The sequence below is a fragment of the Tenrec ecaudatus genome, chromosome 10, assembly GCF_050624435.1.
Source record: "Tenrec ecaudatus isolate mTenEca1 chromosome 10, mTenEca1.hap1, whole genome shotgun sequence".
NCBI lineage: Eukaryota > Metazoa > Chordata > Mammalia > Afrosoricida > Tenrecidae > Tenrec > Tenrec ecaudatus.
In genome coordinates, this window is record NC_134539.1 from 77,018,189 (window position 1) to 77,040,101 (window position 21,913).

General features: G+C 46.7%; 1 protein-coding gene and 1 non-coding gene across 2 annotated transcripts in view; one reads left to right on the plus strand and one right to left on the minus strand.

Moving 5' to 3' along the window:
* Positions 1-21,913, minus strand: part of GPR107 (G protein-coupled receptor 107) — a 97,264-nt gene that overhangs the window by 15,105 nt on the left and 60,246 nt on the right. Inside the window, exons 13-14 of the mRNA XM_075560636.1 lie at positions 18,471-18,601; positions 14,103-14,146 (exon numbers count right to left, since the gene is read on the minus strand). Of these exons, the coding sequence (XP_075416751.1) occupies positions 14,103-14,146; positions 18,471-18,601 (175 nt within the window). The remainder of the gene's footprint in view (positions 1-14,102; positions 14,147-18,470; positions 18,602-21,913) is intronic.
* On the plus strand, positions 2,061-2,190 carry LOC142460584 (small Cajal body-specific RNA 24). The gene has a single exon (XR_012786763.1).

The window sequence follows — 21,913 nt, forward strand, 5'->3', positions numbered from 1 at the left end:
GCCATAATAATTTTCAAAACATTTTCTTTCTGCTTGAGCCCTTGATATCAGCTCCTCTTTTTTTCCCTCCCTCCCTCCCTCTCATGGACGTGATACATTATAAATTATTACTATTTTCATAGCTTACACCGTCCGCTGCTTCCTTTTTCCTTTGCCCATGTTTCTACTGTTCATTCCACCCACCACCCACCCCCCAAGGAAGGGCTTATACGTCGATCATTTAGTCAGTTCCCATGCTGAACACTTCTTGAACATGCACACTCAAGTCTGAGAAACAACTGGAGCACTTAAATAAGACAATGAATTTTGTTTGCTGAAATGAACCCTGACAAATGAAATCTCTGCCTTGCTCAATCAGAACATCCACACAAGTGTCACGGATGCATGCTTGGACTTCAGGGTTCTACCACAGGGAGAACCATGGCTGCCAGATACCCAAGGCTGGACTCCAAGCCCGTCGAGGGGTCAGAGGCAGAGACCTGGATGGAGTTCAAGAGAAGAGAATGTCGAGAATTGCAGGCATAAAGGCTTAGACATGGGACAGCAGCACAGATCGCAGGGAAGGAAAAGCAGCCAGCCTAGCATGACTGGCCCCTGGAAAGGCTAGGCAGTGGGGTTGAGTTCAGAGTGAAGCCAAATATTTTACGTAAATGCAGATAACCAGAAGCTTATCTAGCATGCTAGGAAAGTGGACATGATCTGGAGTGCATCAGGGAGCTGCCACCGGGATTTAAGTAGGAGGATATATGTTAGAACCACACAGAAAATGGTTGGAGAGAAAGAGCATGGGCCAATTGACATCAAAGACCTTGAATTTATAGAGGGCCCTGCTAAGGGTTGAAATGATATGCTGACACCCTAACCACGGTACTTTGAACATGGTCTATTAGGAAGTAGGGTCTTTACAGACATTACAATGGGGTTGTATTGGATTCAGCAGGGCCCTAAACCCAATGACTCGTGTTCTTTAAGGTGTCTGAGCATTGGAGAGACACAGTCGGAAGGCTGTCTTGTGAAGGTGGAGGCAGAAACGGAAGTGCTGCAGCATGGAGGGATGCCATGAGTTGCCAGCAACTAGCAGAAGCTGGAAGACGATGCTCCCTCTGGGCCTTCAACGGAAACAATGCTCTGACAACTTGACCCCAGACATTCTGGTGGCGTAATGGGTTATGTGTTGTGCTGCTAATCATAAAGTAGCATTTCAAATCCACCAACTGTTCTGAGGGCAAAAGATGAGGGCTTTCTGCTCCTATTAAGAGTCATAGTCTCAGACATTGGGCCTCTACTCAAGTACTCCCTCAATGAAAGAGCACTTTGTTCTAATTATCCGGCACTCTGTGATGCTCACCTTCCCTGACACGATCCCTGAAGACAAAGCAGGTGCATAAGCTAATGTGTTAAAGAAAGCTGATGGTGCCCGGCTATCAAAAGATATAACATCTGGGGTCTTAAAGGCTTGAAGATAAACAAGCGGCCATCTAGCTCAGAAGCAACAAAGACCACATGGAAGAAGCACACCAGCCTGTGTGAGCACGAGGTATCGATGGGATCACGTATCAGGCATCAAAGACCCAGAACAAAAAAATCATATCGATGTGAATGAGGGGAAGTGCAGAGTGGAGACCCAAAGTCCATGTGTAGACAATTGGACATCCCCTTACAGAAGGGTCTCAAGGAAGAGATAAGCCAGTCAGGGTGCAGTATAGCACCAATGAAACATACAACTTTCTCCCCCCGACTATCATCAAGTTTTTTAATGCTTTCTCCCCCACCACTATCATGACCCCAATTCTACCACCTTAAAAATCTGGCTAGACCAGAACATACACATGGGTACAGATAAGAGCTAGAAACACAGGGACAGATAAACCCCTGGGGACCAACAATGAGAGTAGTGATAGACACCAGGAGGCTAAGGGGAAGGTGGGGGGAAAAGGGGAACTGATCACAATGATCTACATATGACCCCCTCCCAGGGAGATGAACAACAGAAAAGGGGTGAAGGAAGACATTCATCAGTATAAGACAGGGAAAAATAATTATAAATTATCAAGGGTTCATGGACATTTATTCTTATTCAGTGTCTTCTCAAGGTGAAGATAACTCTTTATAAATGTCCTAGAGAAATATAGTAGCTTTCTGTGCACCCTTTGCAAGTAAAAAGGGTGAATTGTTCCATTACTGACACTTAAAAAAATTATCAAGGGTTCATGATAGAAAGAGGGGAAAAAATGAGGAGCTGATACCAAGGGCTCAAGTATAAAGAAAATGGTTTGAAAATGATGATGGCAACATATGTACACATGTACTTGACACAATGAATGTATATATGGATTGTGATGAGAGCTGTACAAGCCCCCAATAAAATGATGATTAAAAAAAAAAAGAGTCCCAGTCTCAGAATGCCACCCTGTCCTATAGGGTCAGTATGTGTTGGAATCCACTCGGTCAGAGTGAGTGTGAGCCACTAGCCCTGTGGGAGAACAAATGGTGACTTGCTATGGCAGCCCCAAGAGAGGAAGAAGACAGCCCCTCTAAAAGGTGGTGCGATTTCTCTTTAACGGGGCGGGGCAGTGGCTGTTCTTGCGGTGGTTTGCTGGATGAGACAGAAAAGACAAGGTCAGGATGCTGAGGGGAGCAGAAAGAATTCTTCAGGTGCAGTACAATGGGGATGGGAAGAGCTCCCTCAGAGAGTAGAGGGCTTGAGGCAGTGCAGGTCCTAATGGGCTCACAGAGCAAGTGCGGGGCGTGTGAGCAGGGGAGCAGGAGCAGCCGTGTGTGGCCCTGGTCAAGTGTCAGCCACCATCATGCCACAACCTCCCAGGCTGACTGCTGAGACGCTCTGAAGTGAGGCAGGCTGGGACCTGCCCTAGGAAAAAGCTGTCGGCTCCATATCCAAGCATCAGCAATGAACGCCCAGCACAGACACAGGTGTCAGGCCAGCCATGCGCGACGAGCTCCGTAGGACCTTGCGGACCAACAGGTCTGCTGCTTAGAAATGCAGCGCTATCAAGATGTCTATTTCCCCTTGTCCCTCATGCCAGACAGGAATTCCAGTCACACCAGGGCTGGTGTTTGGAGGAATCGGGCCAAGGCCCACACTGGGGTCTGCTCACAGCTCAGGCCGTAAGGGCAGGGAGCTGGGAAAATGAGAGCAGAGGGGTTCTGAGCACGGGTCCTGCACATTTCAATACCTCCTGTTCAAATTCCAACTCTGCTGCTTACTACTACTGCGTGACCGCACGTAAGCCACATCGAACCTCTCTGAGCCCGAGGTCCTGCCTCTGTGAGACAGAAATGACAACACTGATGGAGGAATTCACGAGATGGTATACAAGAAGCGCTGGAAGAATGTTGGGTGTTCTAACCTCAGGAATGAAGAAATAGTCCGAGGCCAGGTGTGGCATGTACTAAGTCAGAATGGCTGCCCATCTGACCGAATCCAGACTCTAGGAAGTGAAACTGGACAAATGGTGGCTTGGAGAATGCCAGAGACCCCGGGCCCTCCTGGAAGCAGTGGGGCCACATGCGCTGGGGAGGCAAGATGCTGAGCAGACACTGAACCAGTTCCGAGCAGCATGAAATGTCACCAGCATTGGTTATGTGAGGACCAGGGGGCCTGGGACCCAAAGCCTCTGGGTGTTTTTCCTCTGGAGAAGATTCCCGTAAGAGTTCAGAATGCTGACAGCTTGCTGCTCACTGCATAGTGAGCTGGGCTCCCAGAGGAATGGCGACGGCTCACCAAGTCGGGACTGGCTATTTCTGACCCCACCACAGAGAACAGCAAATATGGTAAAAGAATGAGCATGGCGAGAAGAGAAATGCCCTGGGCATGAGCCAGGGGACCTGAACCTGGTCCCCGCACCATAAAAGCTCAGTGTGCCTAGCCCCGGCCCGCCACTTCCCCCTCGAGGCAGCTGTCTCCTCATTTGGAGACTAACTGTGTGCTAGTGGGGGCGGGAAGGTAGATGGCCATGCTTATGGACAGATGCCCCAGCTGCCCCTAGACGTAGGGAATCAGGCTTGGGCACAAGGGCTATAAAAACCTTCGAGGCTGCTGGGAAGGAGAGACACGGGGGCAGGAGGCCTGTGTGGACATCGTGTACAGTGGTTTGAGGAGCACCTGTAAGGCTGATCTCATCTGTCGTGGGATTCCTCTTCTTCCCACTCACGCTCAAGAAAACAACCGTTAACTCTTGCTCAACTCGCCTTGCTGGTGAAGCGGTAATGTGTGTCCACTGAGGCAAGCAGTGCCAGAGTTCTTTCAAATGCGTAAACATGTTTAGTGTCAACATTCGCCCTCATTCAGCAGCAAAAGAGCAAACATAAGCCATCTACAGAAGATCCCGTCTCTCCTGAAATTTTCACCTGTGTTCTCAAAGGACTCATCAGTCACCAAGAAGACAAACTAGCTGTCCCGTTTTTCCTAGCTGCCTACCCTAGTCTTGTAACCATGACGACAACACAAACAAGAGCACTGGCAGCTCTGTTTCCTGAGGGATTACCTGAGTGTCAGGACCAGAGCGGGCACCTCGTGTGCTTCATCTCCTGGAATCCTCCTAATAACCTCCATGAGCAAGGGGGCCGGTGCTGCTGCCTCACAGAACAGAGGGCTGGGGAAGCTGAAGGTAGTGTAAGTCACACGGCTTATAAATGAAGAAGCCAGTGCTTGAACCTAGTCCACCTGCCCCTTCCGCCCTCCTTACCCCCCTTCCCCCCCGCACCAGATCAAGGCTCTTAATAGCTACGCTATGCTGTAAGAGAAAGGCAATTCATCGCTCTATAGTCCACTGGCAGTTTGGGGTGATGCAACTATGGTTCAAAATGCCAGGCAATACCCAGGAGTCGCCAGCAATTCATTCTCAGGAGTTAATGCTATATGATTTATGTGGCACCCAGAAGCAAAGGCCTGCGACAACCACTGAGAGGGTGAAACATTTCTAAGACAATCCTTCCCTGTGTGGAAGAAAAGCCTCTGGCTTAAAACCATCTCCACCTACCCATCATCCTTTTCACCTGCTTCCTTCCTGCTGTGCCGCAGATGGAATTTTGAGTCACACACAAAAATTGAAGGTGCAAGGATGATGACAGGGCCTGGTTGGCATTAGAGTCATTCTGACTCACTCTGAATTTTCAAATTTCCACAATCTGCTCCAGCTCACTCAGGCCGGGGGAGGAGAAGTGGGGGTGGGGGCACCGCTCATTCATGGTCCAGAACGGGCGTGAAGGCCAAGCTGCCCAGGCCCTCCATGTGACCACAGGAGGAAGGCATCTGTGGAACTGAAGCCCCGCTGCCCTGAAGGGGACCCTTCTAGGGAAGGGGTATCTCACAAGGCACCCTCTGGTCACCACTGAAGGAAGCCCCATTCATTCATCCCACACAGTCTGGGGAAAGGCTGCATAGAAAATGGAATTCTTCTATCCTCAACCTGTCGAGGGCCACGTGGAAAATGATGCAAAATAGGTTTTTCAATATGCAACTTTTAAAAAGTGAGCCAAGAATGGTCAAAAGTCACTGAACTGAACAGGTAATGCCTGCGCAACTTACTGTAAACAAATTATATCTTCAATAATAAATAAGAAAAAAAACATAAATGGCCCTAAAGAGTGGCTAGGGCATGCACACAGACAGACACACACCAGGGCAGACTAATCCTGAAAAGTCTGTCTGTCTCTCTCTTTCTCTCTCCTCACACACACCAGGATAGACTAATCCTAAAAAGACTTTTCCATCACCTTTAGAAATGGTCTACCTTTCACTTCCCTTCTACTCTAAAAACACGCCAAAGGCCCCAGCTGTCGTCCGGACCTACGATGATGTCAGCCACAGCTCACGTCAGTCCTGTCTCCTTGCCAGCCTGCAGCCGCAGTGCTGAGAGCTGCGGCAGGTCAGGCATCACGCGGCGGCTGCAGTGAGCTGAGGTGCTGTGCTCCCCCAGCTGTCCACTGCGCAGTACTGCCGCAGTAGCTGACACAGGCTGGCCAACAGTCCTCCTCAGTGAGGGATCAGACCTTCCCCAATACCGAGGTCATCAAAGAAGAGCTGGTTTAGGAGAGGAGATGGGTTAATTAGGGTGCGAGGTAGTACCGATGAAGAACACAGCTTTCCCCCAGATCCTGGATGCTTCCTCCCCCCAACTACCATGATCCGAATTCTACCTTGCAGGCCTGGATAGGACAGAGGCTGTACACTGGTACATATGAGGGCTGGAGGTACAGGGAATCCAGGGTGGATGATACCTTCAGGACCAAGGGTGTGAGGGACGATGCTGGGAGAGTGGAGAGTGAGTGGGTTGGAAAGGGGGAACTGATTACAAGGATCCACATGTGACCTCTTCCCTGGGAGAGGGACAGCAGAGAAGGGGGGAAGGGAGACTCCGGATAGGGCAAGATATGACAAAATAACGAGGTATAAATTACCAAGGGCACATGAGGGAGGGGGGAAAGGGGAGGGAGGGGAAAAAAAAAGAGGACCTGATGCAAGGGGCTTAAGTGGAGAGCAAATGCCTTGAGAATGATTGGGGCAGGGAATGTATGAATGTGCTTTATACAATTGATGTATGTATATGTATGGATGGTGATAAGAGTTGTATGAGTCCCTAATAAAATGTAAAAAAAGAAAAGAGGAGAAAACAATGATTAGGGCAAAGACTGTACAGATGTGCTTTATACAATTGATGTATGTATATGTATGAACTGTGATAAGAATTGTATGAGCTCCTAATAAATTGTTAAAATTAAAAAAAAATGCTCTAAAAAAAAAAAAAGAAGAGCTGGTTTCAACAGCAGCTCAAGACACCAGGAGCGCAAATGTCCACACATGCCTTGTTGATCCTGCTCTGGGGCATTGCATGTACCCTCCACACTCGGCTGACGACACCCTTCTTTCAGCAGAATGTGCCCCTGCATGTCACTGTGTCACATTCTGCTAGCTCTCATCATCTTTTCAAACGTTTTCATAATACTAATTTAGACTGTAGGGTAAACATAATTTTTCTATGCATTAGGAAACTGGAAAGTTCACATGACTGGCTTTAAAGTGGTATCTGCGTTTATTGCTGCGGTCTGGAACCAAACCTGCGGTATCTCTGAGGCATGCCTGTGCACTGATGCCACCAGGGAGTGCTCACCAGGCCAGCAGGGTGCCTGCGTCCGACAAATAGCTGGGTTTCTTTCCAATATTTTAAAGGGCTCATACAAACTGGCCGCGTGTTCTTCACAAGGCTGCTGGTATGGGAGGCCTCTTTGCTTGGGGGGGGGGTGTCTCACTGGTTAATTAGTTATTTCAAAATGTTGATCAGAAATGAACATTAGGGAACATGTTGGATAAACTGTTAATGAAAAGGAATTTGGAGGTATTAAAGTAAACGCAAAATCACTGTAGCAAGCCATAACTATACTCAAAATAAAATATACTGAAGTCTTTTTCATTTTCTCTTCAAAATTCCTTTAGCAATGGTTTTTAACCTAGGATGACAAAGCCCTTTGAGAATTTGCTGGAAGCCACCCTTCCCAGAGAAAATGCACACAGAACCTCATCTACTGTCCCTCATGGAACACTCTCCCAGAGAAAATGCACACAGAACCTCATCTACTGTCCCTCATGGAACACTCTCCCAGAGGGCAAGCCCATCAGTGCTCCCATCACATCGCCTGGGCCTGCCAACGCCACCGTTCGGGAGCAGCACACTGTTGACAGGGCACTCCCCATGAGGATGGCTTTAGGCTTCCGCGACAGGTGGGGGTTTACACAGTTACAGGCACAAAAGAAAAGATGGAAACCTTGTAAGCGATCGATGAAAAGGCGCCCCTCTCTTCTGTCCACTAAGAAACAGCGCTCTGGACGATGGGTCCCAGTGGATCATCCTCCACGGTGGCGCAGGAAACAGCACAGCTCTGCACTAGGGGACTTCAACTAACCCTTCCTGACCAGTTCACTCTCAGTTCTCACTGGGGAGGGAAAACCACAGCAAAATGAATCACTTGGGATTGCTTTTCTTATCCTGCTTCCCTCACCAGACTAAGGCTTATGAACAGAAATCTCTAGATTGTAATAATCTTCTGCTTGTAAAATAAAAAATAAAGGGAAGACAAATTTAGGGTTGCAAACAGGAAAGGGCCAAGGGCGAAAGTGCTTGCGAACACCTGCCTGGTGGAAGGGCTCCGCTGATAATCAGCTGAGAGATCCATCCTGTGCATCACAAACACAGATTCCCATCAAAGTGGTCATTGCTGGCTGCTGGTAAGTCATCCTTAACTCATAGGGACCCTGAACTGGAACTTGCAGCCTCCAGGACTGTGAGATGATGAATCTGTTGCTGTACCACCCAATCTGTGGTACTTTATTATGGCGGCCATTAGAAACTAATATGAGGAGCTTCAAACAGAACATGCAAGTGTTCCATTTGCTTTTCGTTCTACTTTTCCAGTAAGAGCCAGCAGTCTATAAGGGAACCAAGAGTGGAAAATGTATAACAGACAAACACAAGTCAAAATGATAATGCACACAATGATTATTTATCTTCCTTTCTCACTGGGCCTATTTATATGAACACACCCAAATACAACAGAAAGCTTTTATCTACTTCATGAGTGGGCCAAAACTGACCAGCCGAATTCGCAGGCATCAAGTAGATTCTGACTCACAGTAGCCTATAGGACAGGGCAGAACTTCCCTGTGAATTTCCGAGACTACGATTTTTAAGCGAGTAGCAAGCCTCATCTTTCTCCTGAGTAGTAGATGGTGATTTCGAACTGCTGACTTTGCAGTTACTTAGCAGTCCAATGCATAGCCACTACACCACCAGGTTCCTCCCCAGAACTAAGGGCATCTTAAACAGTCACAAGTACCTGACCAAGTATGAAATGAAGTCAACAGACAAGTGAAACAATAGCAAGGCAGCCATTCTCTTATTTTTAATTATCCCACACAGTCATCATGACCAGAGACACATGAAGCCTTGCTTATAACAAAATTGTTCTTAAACTTTTGGCCGTAGGAGCCTTCTACAAAGTATTAACAACCCACCAAAACCCTTTTGTTTATGTTGTCTATGTCTATCAATATTGACTATATCAGGTACAGGTACATACATTCACAGAAGGCCCAATTACAGATACTTCTCTGACATAACCAAACACTTGACAAAACTGTTTTTCTAGATTCAAAAGCTAGAACCTCAGTCTTGGGGCAACTCAGTCAAATGGCTTAATGCAGTTCATAAAATGTACATTTTGCATCCCAATGTGTGGCGTGTTCAAAGTTTGCACACACTCACCTAAGATAAAACTATTGGTCTCAACGCATCAGGACCCAAAGGGTGCAGGAAAGCAAATCCTCAGAGAAGAAACTGGTCTTCAGGGCTAACCGCCTACCCGAGCCATGGCCTCATCTACCCTGTGAACAAAGGACCACTACTGATAGACAGTGCCCGGCCACCCTGTCACGCATTATCATCAGGGCCACGATACCTGGACCTTGACAGAAGGGGAGAAAAATGCTAAGCAGAACTGAAATTCTTATTGGACCTAAGAGAACCAATGACTCCCTGAGTATCCTAGGGTACTCTGTAAACCTTGAAGGTCATCTTTGAATGAAACGCAGAGTAGCACAGAAATAAAGGATACTGCCTGGACAGATGGGGCTCTACTAAAACCATCTCCGTGAGACCAGACGCTCCAGTCACTTGAAAACAGTAAGGAGAAGATAAGGGGGCAGGGACCCTGAGTCAGAGACACAGAACAACCAGAACACAATTCAAGAGCATGTTGACACATCAGGGAAATGTAATGAACAATTTACATACAAATGGCCATATTGGAACCTAACTTACTGTGCAAACTTTCACTATAAAAACAGTATCATCAAAAGTGAAAACTGAGAAATTTAAAAATATTTATTAACACATTTGAAAATAACAAAATAAACCCACTGGATGTTAATATAAGCTGGCTTCTCCTATCGGCTTCTTCATTCAGTCTGCTGTGGTTGAAGGGTATGAAGAAACAGACCCTGGTCTACACATAGGACTTTCAGACAATTGGAGGTGTATGATTCCACATGAAAGTCTGGCAAGCGATCTTTCTTATCAGTTGGTGGAGGGGGAATCTCAAACTGAACCAACGAATTGTCCGTGCTGTGGCCATAAAATCCACTGGCGGTGGGCACGCTATACTTGAAATGAATCCTTTACTCACCTGCGACTACATGCGATTACATGTTCATCCTTTAAAATCTGTGTTTCACTACGTGGATCTCCCAAATATATCTCATTAGATAAAGTACATTAAAAGTCACATTCTTGGAGAAGGGAGGGAAAAGAGAGATGATATCAAGGGTTCAAGTAGAAAGAAAATGTTCTAAAACTGATGATGGCAACACATGTACAAATGTGCTTAACACAATGGATGAATTGTTATAAAGAACTATAAGAGCACCCAATAAAATGATCTAATTTTTTTTTAAATCACATTCTTTTTGCATTACCCTTGCTCACATCGGTGGATACAAGCTTTCTTAAATTCTAATGTTCATTTGAAAGTGCAAATTTTATCGTTGGCAACAAATGTCATCAATTGGTTTGTTTTTGAAGTGACAAGCTCGCTTCCTCCACTCTCAGGAAAATGTCTGACAAGCACCCAGATCTGAGTAACCACATTTTGTCGCTCTTCAAATACAAATGGTTTCCATTTTTAAAAAGAACGGATGAAAAAAAAAAAGCCGTCTGTTCAGTTTTCAACTCAAATAATCACACGTGTACCTTCCCTTGCGACAAGCCCTGTCCTTCAGTATCTGTGCACACACTTCCCACTGCATCACATAGAATATTAAAAGACACTGCACAAGGGCTGAAATTTAATAATGATAATAATGGTTTATACCGTTTTACCAAGGGGCTTCTGAAAGGGAGTGAGCTCCCCACCACCCCAAGGATGCTACAGCACAGTGTTTAGCTCTGCCTGGTTTTGTGTCAAGACGCTGCCATCTTATTTGCCATTGTTTCTGCACCATCTGGGCACATGCCAACAGTGAGAAGTGCTATGGACAAATTATTGTGAACCTGTGAGCCTCTAACAGGTACTGCTCCTGGCCAAGGCTGCTCCAGAACACAGCGGCCGCTCAGTGAAGCTACCACCTCCATAACCTCCACAACTTGCCAGTCACCACTTGCTGCTGCTGTGCCTCAAAGCTCACACACAAGCTAAGAGTCTGCAGAACCCTACTTTTGAATTTCCCTCAGATACACCAGGGGAAAGTATGATCAGAAGCATCCACTGTAAAAAAAAAAAAGGAAGCATCCACTGTTCATTAAGTTTATGATGTCTCTTCCTAAGCTAGTTCTTTAAGGCAAGGCCAAGTGAGAAAGAGAAGGTAACAGCGGATGCAGGCTCAAGGGCAGTTCACAACCAGTCAATCTTGGCAGGAGCCACAGCGGAACCAGAGCTCAGATGTGGCTCCACAAGGCTCAATTAAGCTTCCTCTCAGAAGGGGCAGCACAGCAGTGAATCTAAATGACTGAAGATACAAGAAAAGTCACAGCGTGTAACAGGAGAGATAGAGACATGGCGTAAGGGCAGCTTCGTCCTTAACGTTTTTCTTTATACTTCCCTCAGGTTCAGTCAACAGGAATACAGAGACAAAGACATAAAATCTGAACACTCTTTGAAAGCCGCACCCAAACCTCAAACTCACGGCCGTCCGGCCCGGTTCCATCTCACACTGACCCCCGAAGGGTTTCCAAGGCTGGTGTCTTTGGGAACGCTGAATGCCACAGCCTGCTCCCGAGGAGCAGCGAGGAGGCTCCGACTGCTGCTGATTTGGTTCGTAGGCAGGGTTCCTTCTGAAAGGGGCATCGAGCCTCAGCTGAAGAGCAAGTACAAAGTGCTGTTCTACTGAATTAGCCAGCCTGGAATGGACCTAAACTAAATATGCTATCTGTAAGCCTAGTCATTGCTAAGGTCAGCGGAGTACTAAGCCTGAGAACACATGCCAGAGTAGTCTAGGTCTCAGGAGGGGGAGCTGAGGCACAGGCGATTAGCGGTAGGAGCCAAGGGCCAGTGGTCAGCTGTGTGCTCCCTCCAGAATCCCCACACTCCTCTGTACCTTTCCCAGAGTGGACGAGCAATGCACCTCCACCTGGGGTCGGTTTGCACCCGTCGCAGTGTTTCCTGAGCACTCGCTGCAGAGATGTCACCCATGGGCCACATGGCTGCCTTGACTCGGGAAGTCTTGAAGAGTGTGGAGTGAAGTCATACAGTTGCAGATTACCTCAACAGCCTAAATTCAGTTCAGTACCAGCAAGCACGCTCAATACCCAGCTGCCATTCCAAAGGGTATTCAATATTCGCTGGTGAGCCCTGGGTGCCTTCCCATCAGTTCTCATCAGACTGGCGAGTGGAAGCCTGGCGGGTTCCTGCTCCCGCACACTCGCTCTCTGCTAACAAGGCCCCCTGTTGTCACCTGGAGGACAAAATGAGATACGCCTACTCTGCCCAACCAAAAATCTCCAAACTTGCTGCCATCGAGTCACTGCTGACTCATGGCCACCCGTGTGGACTGTGTCAAACAAAAGCACTCCTGACCCATGCTTTCTCTTTACTACAGATGCTGGGAAACAATTCTGACTCGATTTGGGGTTCACTTGCTGTGCAATCTGCCCCCAGAGAACTTAACGAAGGTACTAAGCTAACTACCGAAGTCTCGTGGAGAATATGGCCAGAGACCGTTCACAATGGGCCAGTTATCCCCCAAGATCCCTAAATGCAAGTTGGAGAAGCAGCCAGAGGGATCAGAAAACCAGCAAACCAAACTCACTGCCACTGGGTCTGGCTGACCCACAGCAATTCCCTGTGGAGATAGGGAAGAGAAGGTCCTATCTTCCCTATCAGGAGAGCTCACGATCAGATTTCATTTCATTTCAAGAGGTAACATCTCCTGAAAGGGACAAATAACAGAAATGTGGGTGAAGGGAGACAATGGCCAGTATAGGAGATGAAATAATAATAACAATATATAATTGATCAAGGATACATGAGGAGGGGAGGGGGAAAAAAGAGGCGCTTATGCCAAGGGCTCAAGTAGAAAATGTTCTAAAAATGATGATGGCAACATATGTACAAATACACTTGATACAACCGATGTATACAATGCTTTAAGAGCTGTAAAAGCCCCCAGTAACATAATAAAAAAGAGGTAATGTGATATTAACTACATACCAAACTTATGAAATAAGATTTATAATCACTACATTTCCCAATATTTCTTCAGGAAAAAAGTAACAAAGCTGTATGAAAAATGACCACACGCATTACTAACATAGCTTTGTTAGTAATGGAAAATCTGCTGTAAAGAAAAGACCACTAATATCAGCACTGACTCTGATATCACGGCTCTGCAGGCAGAGTCACCCTTTGAAAGAACCCGGCTGGCTTCTCGGCCCTGGTGGTCTGAAGTCCTGTTCCGCCATAGCAGTCTGTGGCCGTGAGCAGAACCCCAACGGCCCCAGAAACACAGAGAAGCACACGCGTGGGCCACATTCCCCGGGGCTTCTTTTCTGCTTTAGCAGGCACGGTTACGGATCAAGAAAGTGGACAAGGGTTCTCATAGCACAGCCGCAGAAACTGGAGCTTTAAAAGTGCATCCTGGCACCAGAGTCTCATTTTAGATGAGTACCAACACCTCTATTTTGAAAGCGTGGTAAGTCAGCAGGAAGGGGTGCTTTGCACATAGCCGTCTCCAATCCATAATACCTCCTGTTCTCACAGTGAAGTGCTACCTTTCCCTGGTCCTTCCAAGACGAGATTTGCTTTGTTCATCCTGGCTGTTTTGAGAGGTGAAAATCACGATCATGAGGAAAATGAAATGAATCATCTTAAGCAGCGGTCACATCGAAGCCTCCTTGTACACAGGTTTCTGGAACATTCAACACCTGCTCCTCTAATGACCAACCCCAACTGCTCTTACAGAGTAACCTCCTAGAATGTCCTGGCCTGCCTCCCCGGAAGACAGCGTCCGACCACAGCTCGCCCCGCCTGCGCCAGCGGCACTCGGGCACACGGGGGCCCAGAGGTGAGCAGCGCAGAAAGAGCACAAGGGAACTTGCCTTTTCCATCTGTTGCTGAGGCTTCTTGTAAATGTCTGATTGACCTGGAAATAAACATGTGGAGAATAACAGTTAGCTGGCAAATCTGCAGGATTCCTGATGCTAGTTCTTATCACTTGGGATAATCCTGGGCAAAGTCACAAAACTGTGGGGCCTTGAAATTCCTCAATTATAAAACTAAAAGGGTTGTACTCTCCCTAACTTAAAAAAGAACTAGAGCGATCTTTGATAACCAACTGGGTGGTATACGGTGCTCAGGTCTAAGTTCACGATGCCCTCTGCTGGCCAAATGTGTGGCAGAGCCTGGCAGGAGCCAGGGTGTGAGAACACAAAACCAACATCCATCAACCAACTCTGCTGATCGCCACCTATTCTCCCACTCCAAGAACGACTTCCCTGGCACACGCGTGCGCGCACGTGCGCATGCGCGCACACACACACACCCATGAGGTGACAATGAGCTCACTAGCTCTCTGGAAAGAACACTCCTGTCAGCTCACCGATTGATGACACCCAAAACCCCTATTGCTGTCTAGTGAACTCTAACTCAAAGGGCCCCGCCTGACGACGGACTGCTTCTAAAGTCTCGGTCTAGGTTATGTGAGCATATGGTTTTCTAAAACTCGGTGTTTTCCTGACTAGAGACTGAAAACCTTGCCAAAACTCGCTGGCCTCCAAGGTGTCCCTTTCCTGACGGTGACAGGTGGTAACTAATAAGCGCCGGTCAGCTCAGGCAGGGGGACGTTAACATTGTTAATGAGGCCCTACACTAGAGTTCTAGGCAGTTCAAAGCCACCAAAGGAAAGACCCCTTTAAAGGCTGAGCATACACATCCTGACATGGGAAGAGGGAGGGGGAAGGGGTACCTGACAGACCCAGGTTTAAAAGCTGACACTGCCACTCACTCTTTACCTGACCCTGGAAAAATGCCTGTCCTAAATAAAGCCTTAGCTGTTTGCCCATCATGCTGTTTCTCCTTAGACCCCCGCAGAGTGGAATTTTGGGTCACAGAGTTCTACTTTTAATCTTTGGAGGAATTGCCATCCTGGTTTTCCACAACGGCTGTACCGTTCCCACAAAAATGATCCGTAGTCTCCTCACATCTGGGCAACATTTGTGGTCTTCTGTTTCTTTTACTATCAGTCCAGTGGGAGGAAGTGGTATCTCACCAGTTCCAATCTGCATCTCTCAACTGACTACTCATGGTGGTAAGTTGGTTGGTTGGTTTTGATAATGGCTAAAGATGATGACTGTTTTTTCATGTGCTTATTGGTCAATGGGAAACCTCGTTTGGTAAAGTATCTGTTCACATCTTTTGCGCATTCTTTTAAGAGATTATGTCATTTCTGTGGTTAAGATGTAGAAGTTCTATATATATAAATTAGATACCAGACTCTTGGCTCTCAAAGATTTTTTTATCTCAGTCTTGGGTATCTTTTGATAAAGGTAATAGTGCCTTTTTACTTACGGTGATGGGAAAAATGACGCTGAATGTGGATAAAAACTGCACAACCTGAGTAATATGACATTATTAAGCTGTACATAAGAATAAAGAGGAAGAAAAGCCGAATCGGCAATTACATTATATATAATTTGGACCCATGCCCACTCATCCTGCAAAAGGAGGGGTCACAGCTGATGATACTACTTAGACAAAACCACAGAATTCCTGGCACCAGTCTTCTCGGTTTTCAGGATCAGGGCCATGGTCTTGAGTGACAGACGAGCCAACTGGCATAATGTTGCTGTGCAGTTTCTGCTCCAGTTCCCAGTGTGGCGGGTTGTAGCTGGAGTCCTAAGGGCAGACAGTCAGCCAGCTGCAACCCCTACGTGCTACCTGCCTGGAAGAACAGGAGGCCGAACCAAGAATCAAGAGAAGCAACTGGACTAATAACTTCAGTAACCTTCGCCTAAGATGAGACCAGAAACAATTATGGCGCCCGGCCCTCCATGACTGAATGTTTCATTCAGGGGCACAATGGATGCATCTTGACAGAGCGGGGGAAAGTGTGGAAAAGAACTTCAAACTCCCAAAGGATTCACTTACTGGCCCCACAGAGCAGGGAGGAACCTCCAGAACACTCTTCACTCCCTAAAACCAACTCTCCCCTGCAGCGGTCTTTAAACAAAGAGAGTTTAGTTCTTGAATAAAGACTGCATCTTTGGGTATTGAGTCCGGTGCAGGTGAGTCTCAGTTAGCACAGGTGAGGCAAACAACTAGCAGAGTGAGCGCGGAGGCACAAAGGGAATATGTCGCCAAGCAGTATGTGCAGAGCAAGCATATTGCCTCAAGTGTGTATTTCCTCCAAAAATAAAGTTAAATTAAAAAAAATAATAATAAAATAGCTACGATTTCTAAAGTTATCTCTCTAGTACTGATTTTGTTTCTCATTTTAGATCAACATTTACAATATTTATTGTAAAGAGTCTTGCCATGAATTGGCTCACCAGTGTTGTCAACAAGTGGGGCTCTATGGCTCTGCCAGGGCTTACCAACACCTCACAGTCCGTACATCTTACTGTACTGCCAATGGCAGGTATATTTAAGAGGAGGGCACCACACACTGTTCTTTAAAAGATGCTCCTTTTCCTCTGAAAGACAGTGCTGGTCACCCTATATGAGGGGGTCCCCCCAAAAAACAACATTTTTTTTCAAAGCTCTGTATTTAAATTTTTTACAAAATAACCTTATCACGATTCCAATCTTGGAAATACTTTTCAAGCTCATCTGTTTAGATGGCTGACAATACTTCCTTCATTTTTTTCTTCACCTCTTCTACTTCGTCAAATTGCTTTCCTTTCATGACCCTCTGCATTCTCAGAAACAAAAATAAGTCGCTAGAAGCGAGGTCAGGTAAGTAAGGTGAGTGAGGCAAGAGAGGCAGGCAAGCTGGTTTTTGCCCAAAACTGGCACACTGAGATGGTTGTGGTGGCAAAACCAGTCCCCCCGTCGGCCACAAATCAGGCCTTTTTTGTCGCACTATTACACTACCTTTTCAGAACCTCTAAATAGAAAGGTTGATTAACAGTCTGACCTGGGGGGACAAACTCCACATGCACTGTGAGTCAACATTTCACCCTTTCAGGACACTGACCTGTAGCCAGGATGAGGTTTGCCATCGACTGACATTTCACCTTTTTTGGAATGAGAAAACCACTCGTACACTGGAGTGTTTCCCATATTGCTGTCCTTATAAGCTGTGTTCAACATCACAAGTTTCGGCGACATTTTTCCCAAGCACAAAAAACAAGGTTCAAGCAAAACTGCTTTTATGGGAAAATTCACTGTGACCAGAAAACCTTCCCAGGCGACACCAGTGGGTGCACGAACTCAACGTGAGTTATTTGATGGTCTCCTATTGGGAAAATCGTGTACTACAAGGTGTCCCCTTGTACTATGGATGCTTCAATTACTTATTCTTGCCAGGAGTCTGGCGGAGATGGCAGACTCATCTGTACTGTTTTTTGCTGGGGGCTGACTACTGAACTGATCGTGTGCATGTGTGATGAAGGAGGATTAAAAGCGAGTTAAGAGTGAGTGTCACTGGCTGGAATAGGATTCTGCTCCACTGGCACCGTGTTCTGAACACTAAGAGTAACTAAATGCTTGGACCAACTCCAGAATCCTAAAATACACTGATTTATTATATAAGTGGGCATTGCAATAAACACCCCACTCCTAACAGAAAGCAGGAAAATCTATTTGTTTAAACTTCATTCTGAAAGAATTACTCCCAAATAGCCTTGGAACTCTATCATTTGGGGAGAAATCATTTTATTTTTGCTAACCTCCTTTCCCCCAGCACTCTGAACAACACATTTCCATTCTTTTGCACGTGGTTTAGTGAGGCTAGTTCTTCCCCGTCCACTACTGATTCGGCACTAACATTTCTTTAGACAAATCAAAGCACAATATATACTTTCAGGTTGTCATTTCTGAGAATGAAGCAAACTGTTATAAAGGTATCTGAAATGTTTAAGTGCATTGATAACTGTGCCTCATTTTCCATAAAACTTGGCCATAAAAGGTCTTTTGGGGGATTTCTTCCATTCTCCGAGCCCTAAGAGTCCAAACTGTTATTTTATATTGTTACCAAATTCTCATTCTGAGACTCTTCTCTGTTGCCTAGAACTGTGCTAAATGCCAGCTCTATCAGAATCAAGTGGAGGCTGCCGGAGACCCAGATTCCAGGATGCCACCCCAGGAGACTGATCTGGGAGGTCTGGGATCCAGGAAGCTGTTTTAGAACAACAACAAAAACAAAACCAGATGGCCGGATGATTTGGATCACTGTGGGAATAGCTAGTCCAGCTGTTGGGTTCGAGAGACACATTTGTATGTCAGCTCCCCCCATGGGAGTTACTCACCACACTACCGGGAAGAGGATGGCTCCACAGCATAGCAGGTCAACCAGAAACAGAGAATCCTTCCACAAGCTATACTCAGTTGTCCCCTCCTCAGTGGATTCGATGATGATATAGGCCACGTTTTCCAGGACCTATGGGACATGAGAGTCACTGAAGCCTGAAAGCATAGATAGACTGTCAGAGAGACTCACTAGGTGTGGACAGCTGGGCTTAAGGCTACATCCTATGGCCACATAACTACTTCTAATTCCAGAACTCTGCCTCCCTCCTCACAAGAAGTAGCAGCTGTGTGCCTCCCCTGAGCAGGTCTGTGATGGTCGAACCAGAAGAGCACGGTGGCAGTGGTGCCATGTGATTTCCAAAGCTAAGCCATCAAGAGGATACAGCTTCAGCTTGGCTCTCTCTTGATCCCTGTGCTTCTTGTAAGGAGTCTGGCGACCCTGAAGCTGTCACGTGGAGAGGAGCTGGGGGGTTAGCCCCTTCCTGAGCAAGTCTTCCGAGGACAAGAGACAGGGGCCCCAATAAATTGTTAAAATAAAAATAAAAATAAAAAGAGAGACAGGGGCAAAGGATGAAGTCTTAACTGACTCCAGCCCCAGCCCTGGCCTGACTACACCCGATGAGATCCGCAGCAGCTCCTGAATCACTGACTCACACCCTTTGAGGGAACGCACATGGTTCTGGTTGTTTGAAGCTACTCTGTGTGGGGGCGACTTGTGCATTCACTAGAGCGCGGTACTTTGCTTTTTAGGGACCGTGCACTCCAGTGGCACTCAGCTGCTGAGCAGGTAGTCCTTTGTCCCTCATTTTGTCACAATCCCCATACCTTCAGCCCAGTGCAAAGAACTTCTAAGTGTCCTGGGGCTGTGGGACAAGAGACCACAGCAGCAAGAGCCGCTCCACACGGAGGGACTCCGCCCGGTTTCCCTCACCAGACACGGCGGAGCTCTCCCACTGAAGCTCACGTGTGTCCATGTACTTACTGCCTCTATGGGTTTAGTGTGTTATGAAGAGCTTTTCAGCTGACAACAGTAAAAAAAATTGGAATGCATGAAGAAAATTCACAATTCATGATACATTCTTTTGCAGATCTCCATTAGACATGGAAGCAGAAGGGGTTTTTTTTTTTAAATCATTTTATTGGAGGCTCTTAGACCAATCTATACATCAATTGTATCAAACACATTTGTACATATGTTGCCATCATCCTTTCCAAAGCATTTTCTTTCTACTTGAGTCCTTGCTATCAGCTTATCTTTTTCCTTCCCTCCCTCCTTCATGAACCCTTGAAAACGTGTAAATTATTATTATTATCTTCATATCTTACACCAATCACTGTCTCCTTTCACGGGGGGGTAGGGGGAAATTATATGTTGATCATTGTGATTGGTTTCCCCCTTTCTCCCCCTACCCTCATAGTAATGCTAATCTCATTATTGGTCCTGAGGGGTTTATCTGTCCTGGATTGTGTGTGTCAAGGGCTCTTCCCTGTACCAGTGTACATGCTCTGGTTGAGCTGGATTTGTAAGGTAGAATTGGGGTCATGCTAGTGGGGAGAAGGAAGCATTAGCAAACTAGAGGAATCATGTGTGTTTCACTGGTGCTATAGTGCATGCTAGCTGGTTTGTCCCTTTCCTTGCGACCCTTCTGTGAGGGAATGTCCAACTGTCTACAGATGGGCTTTGGGTCTCCACTCTGGACCCCCTGTTCGCATCACTTTGTTTGTTCTAGGTCTTCTGATGCCTGATACCTGATCCCATTGACACCTCTTGATCACACAGGCTGGTGTGGTTCTTCCATGTGGGCTTTGTTGCTTCCCTGCTAGGTGGCCAGGAAGCAGAGGTTTTAATTCCACTTGGATACCCACAAGAAGTTCACTGACCTGATATTCTGCTTGACCTACTGTAACAGTAATTCTTCACATTTCGGCAAAGAATGAAAATCTCATGCTACCATCGGGATGGTCTCCAAGTGTACCTTCTCTTTCTACATAGGACTTGTAAATGGAATTATCACTGGAGCTAGAGTTGACTTAATAAAGTTGCAAAATTCATCCTGAAATTGCAGTCTCCTCACTGGCACGTGGCTTCAGGGTTCTTGTTGCCCGCACGTGTCTCCTTTTCCTGGGGCCCAGTCTGCCCTAGGCACCTGCATCTGCGGCTCTAAGTATAAAGGCAGGGTGGGAAACAAAGGCTCTCACATCGTACATTCACAATCCCACTCTCTCCTTCAGTCACACTTGATGTGAGAGAGAAAACGTTCCCAGAGACGTTGGTGTCGGCCCACTGACCAATGATACTCTTGAAACAATATTTTGTGTGCCACTGACTCCTTAACTCAGAAACTTTCAGCAGCTCCGCACAGTCAGAAGGAAGCAGTTTCTATTTTCAAGGCTGACATTCAAGGCCTTCGCAAACTAGTCCCGATATTTAAATATTCATGAATTCCTTATGCTTGACTTTCAAAATGCCCTTGTTTCCGCCAAGTGATCTGCTGTGTAACCTTATGTGTGTATCTTTTGAGGGAGCGACAAGGGGATAAGCCGGGAAGATGTGCCAGGATACCAGAGCTTATGTCAAACTGGAGTGCTGTGTTCACTGGCAACCAGAAAGCTGGTGGTTCAAACGCACCCAGTGGCACCACAGAGGGACTAGTCATCGTGACCAGCTTCCCTAGGTTACAGTTAACCCTCCTCTGCAGCCAGGGTGCTTCTCCAGATGAATGCATAGAGCAAAACCCAAACACCTACAAACAGAAATGTGTAATAGCAACTAATAAAGCTCAGGAAAACAGGAAGGCAATATGGAAAGGGAAGGTGTACCTGTGTCAGGTCTGAGACCTCAAGCAGACTATAAAAACTGGGCTTCGGCCCAAAATTCAAGAGCCAGAAGACCTCCTTGGCATTTCTGAATACATATTTCTGCTGGAAATCCTTTGCCTGTTACATTCCTTTCCTTAATACCCAGTGAAGATCAGCGCCAGCTGTGAAGCCCTTGGGACGGCTGCTATGTCTTTGGGAACCTACAGCAACTGACTTTCAGCACTCAGTCGGCACGAACATGATGCTCCTTATTACAGAATGCAGGCTGGCAAGCTCTGCTGCCAACATTGCCACCAACCACCAGTGCTGATCTGGACGCCTCAGAAGGTGTCTCCTTCCTGCGTACTTATATATTTACACTGTGCTCCATCCAAAACATGAGGTTGGCTCATGAGAGCAACTTTAATAAGCGCTTGCTATTGGTCCAGCAGAACAGTTGTATATACCTCTGCCTCCCTCCCACTCCACCCCCGACGTCCAGGTTCTGCTCCAAGTAACACAACTGTATAAAAGCCAAAGGACGGCTTCTCCCTCAAGGGCTCCCAACCTTGAAGGATAGTCTCAGCCCAGAGCCCTAGCACAGAAAGGAAGAATTTAGAAAACATTTGGGCCCATTGTCAAC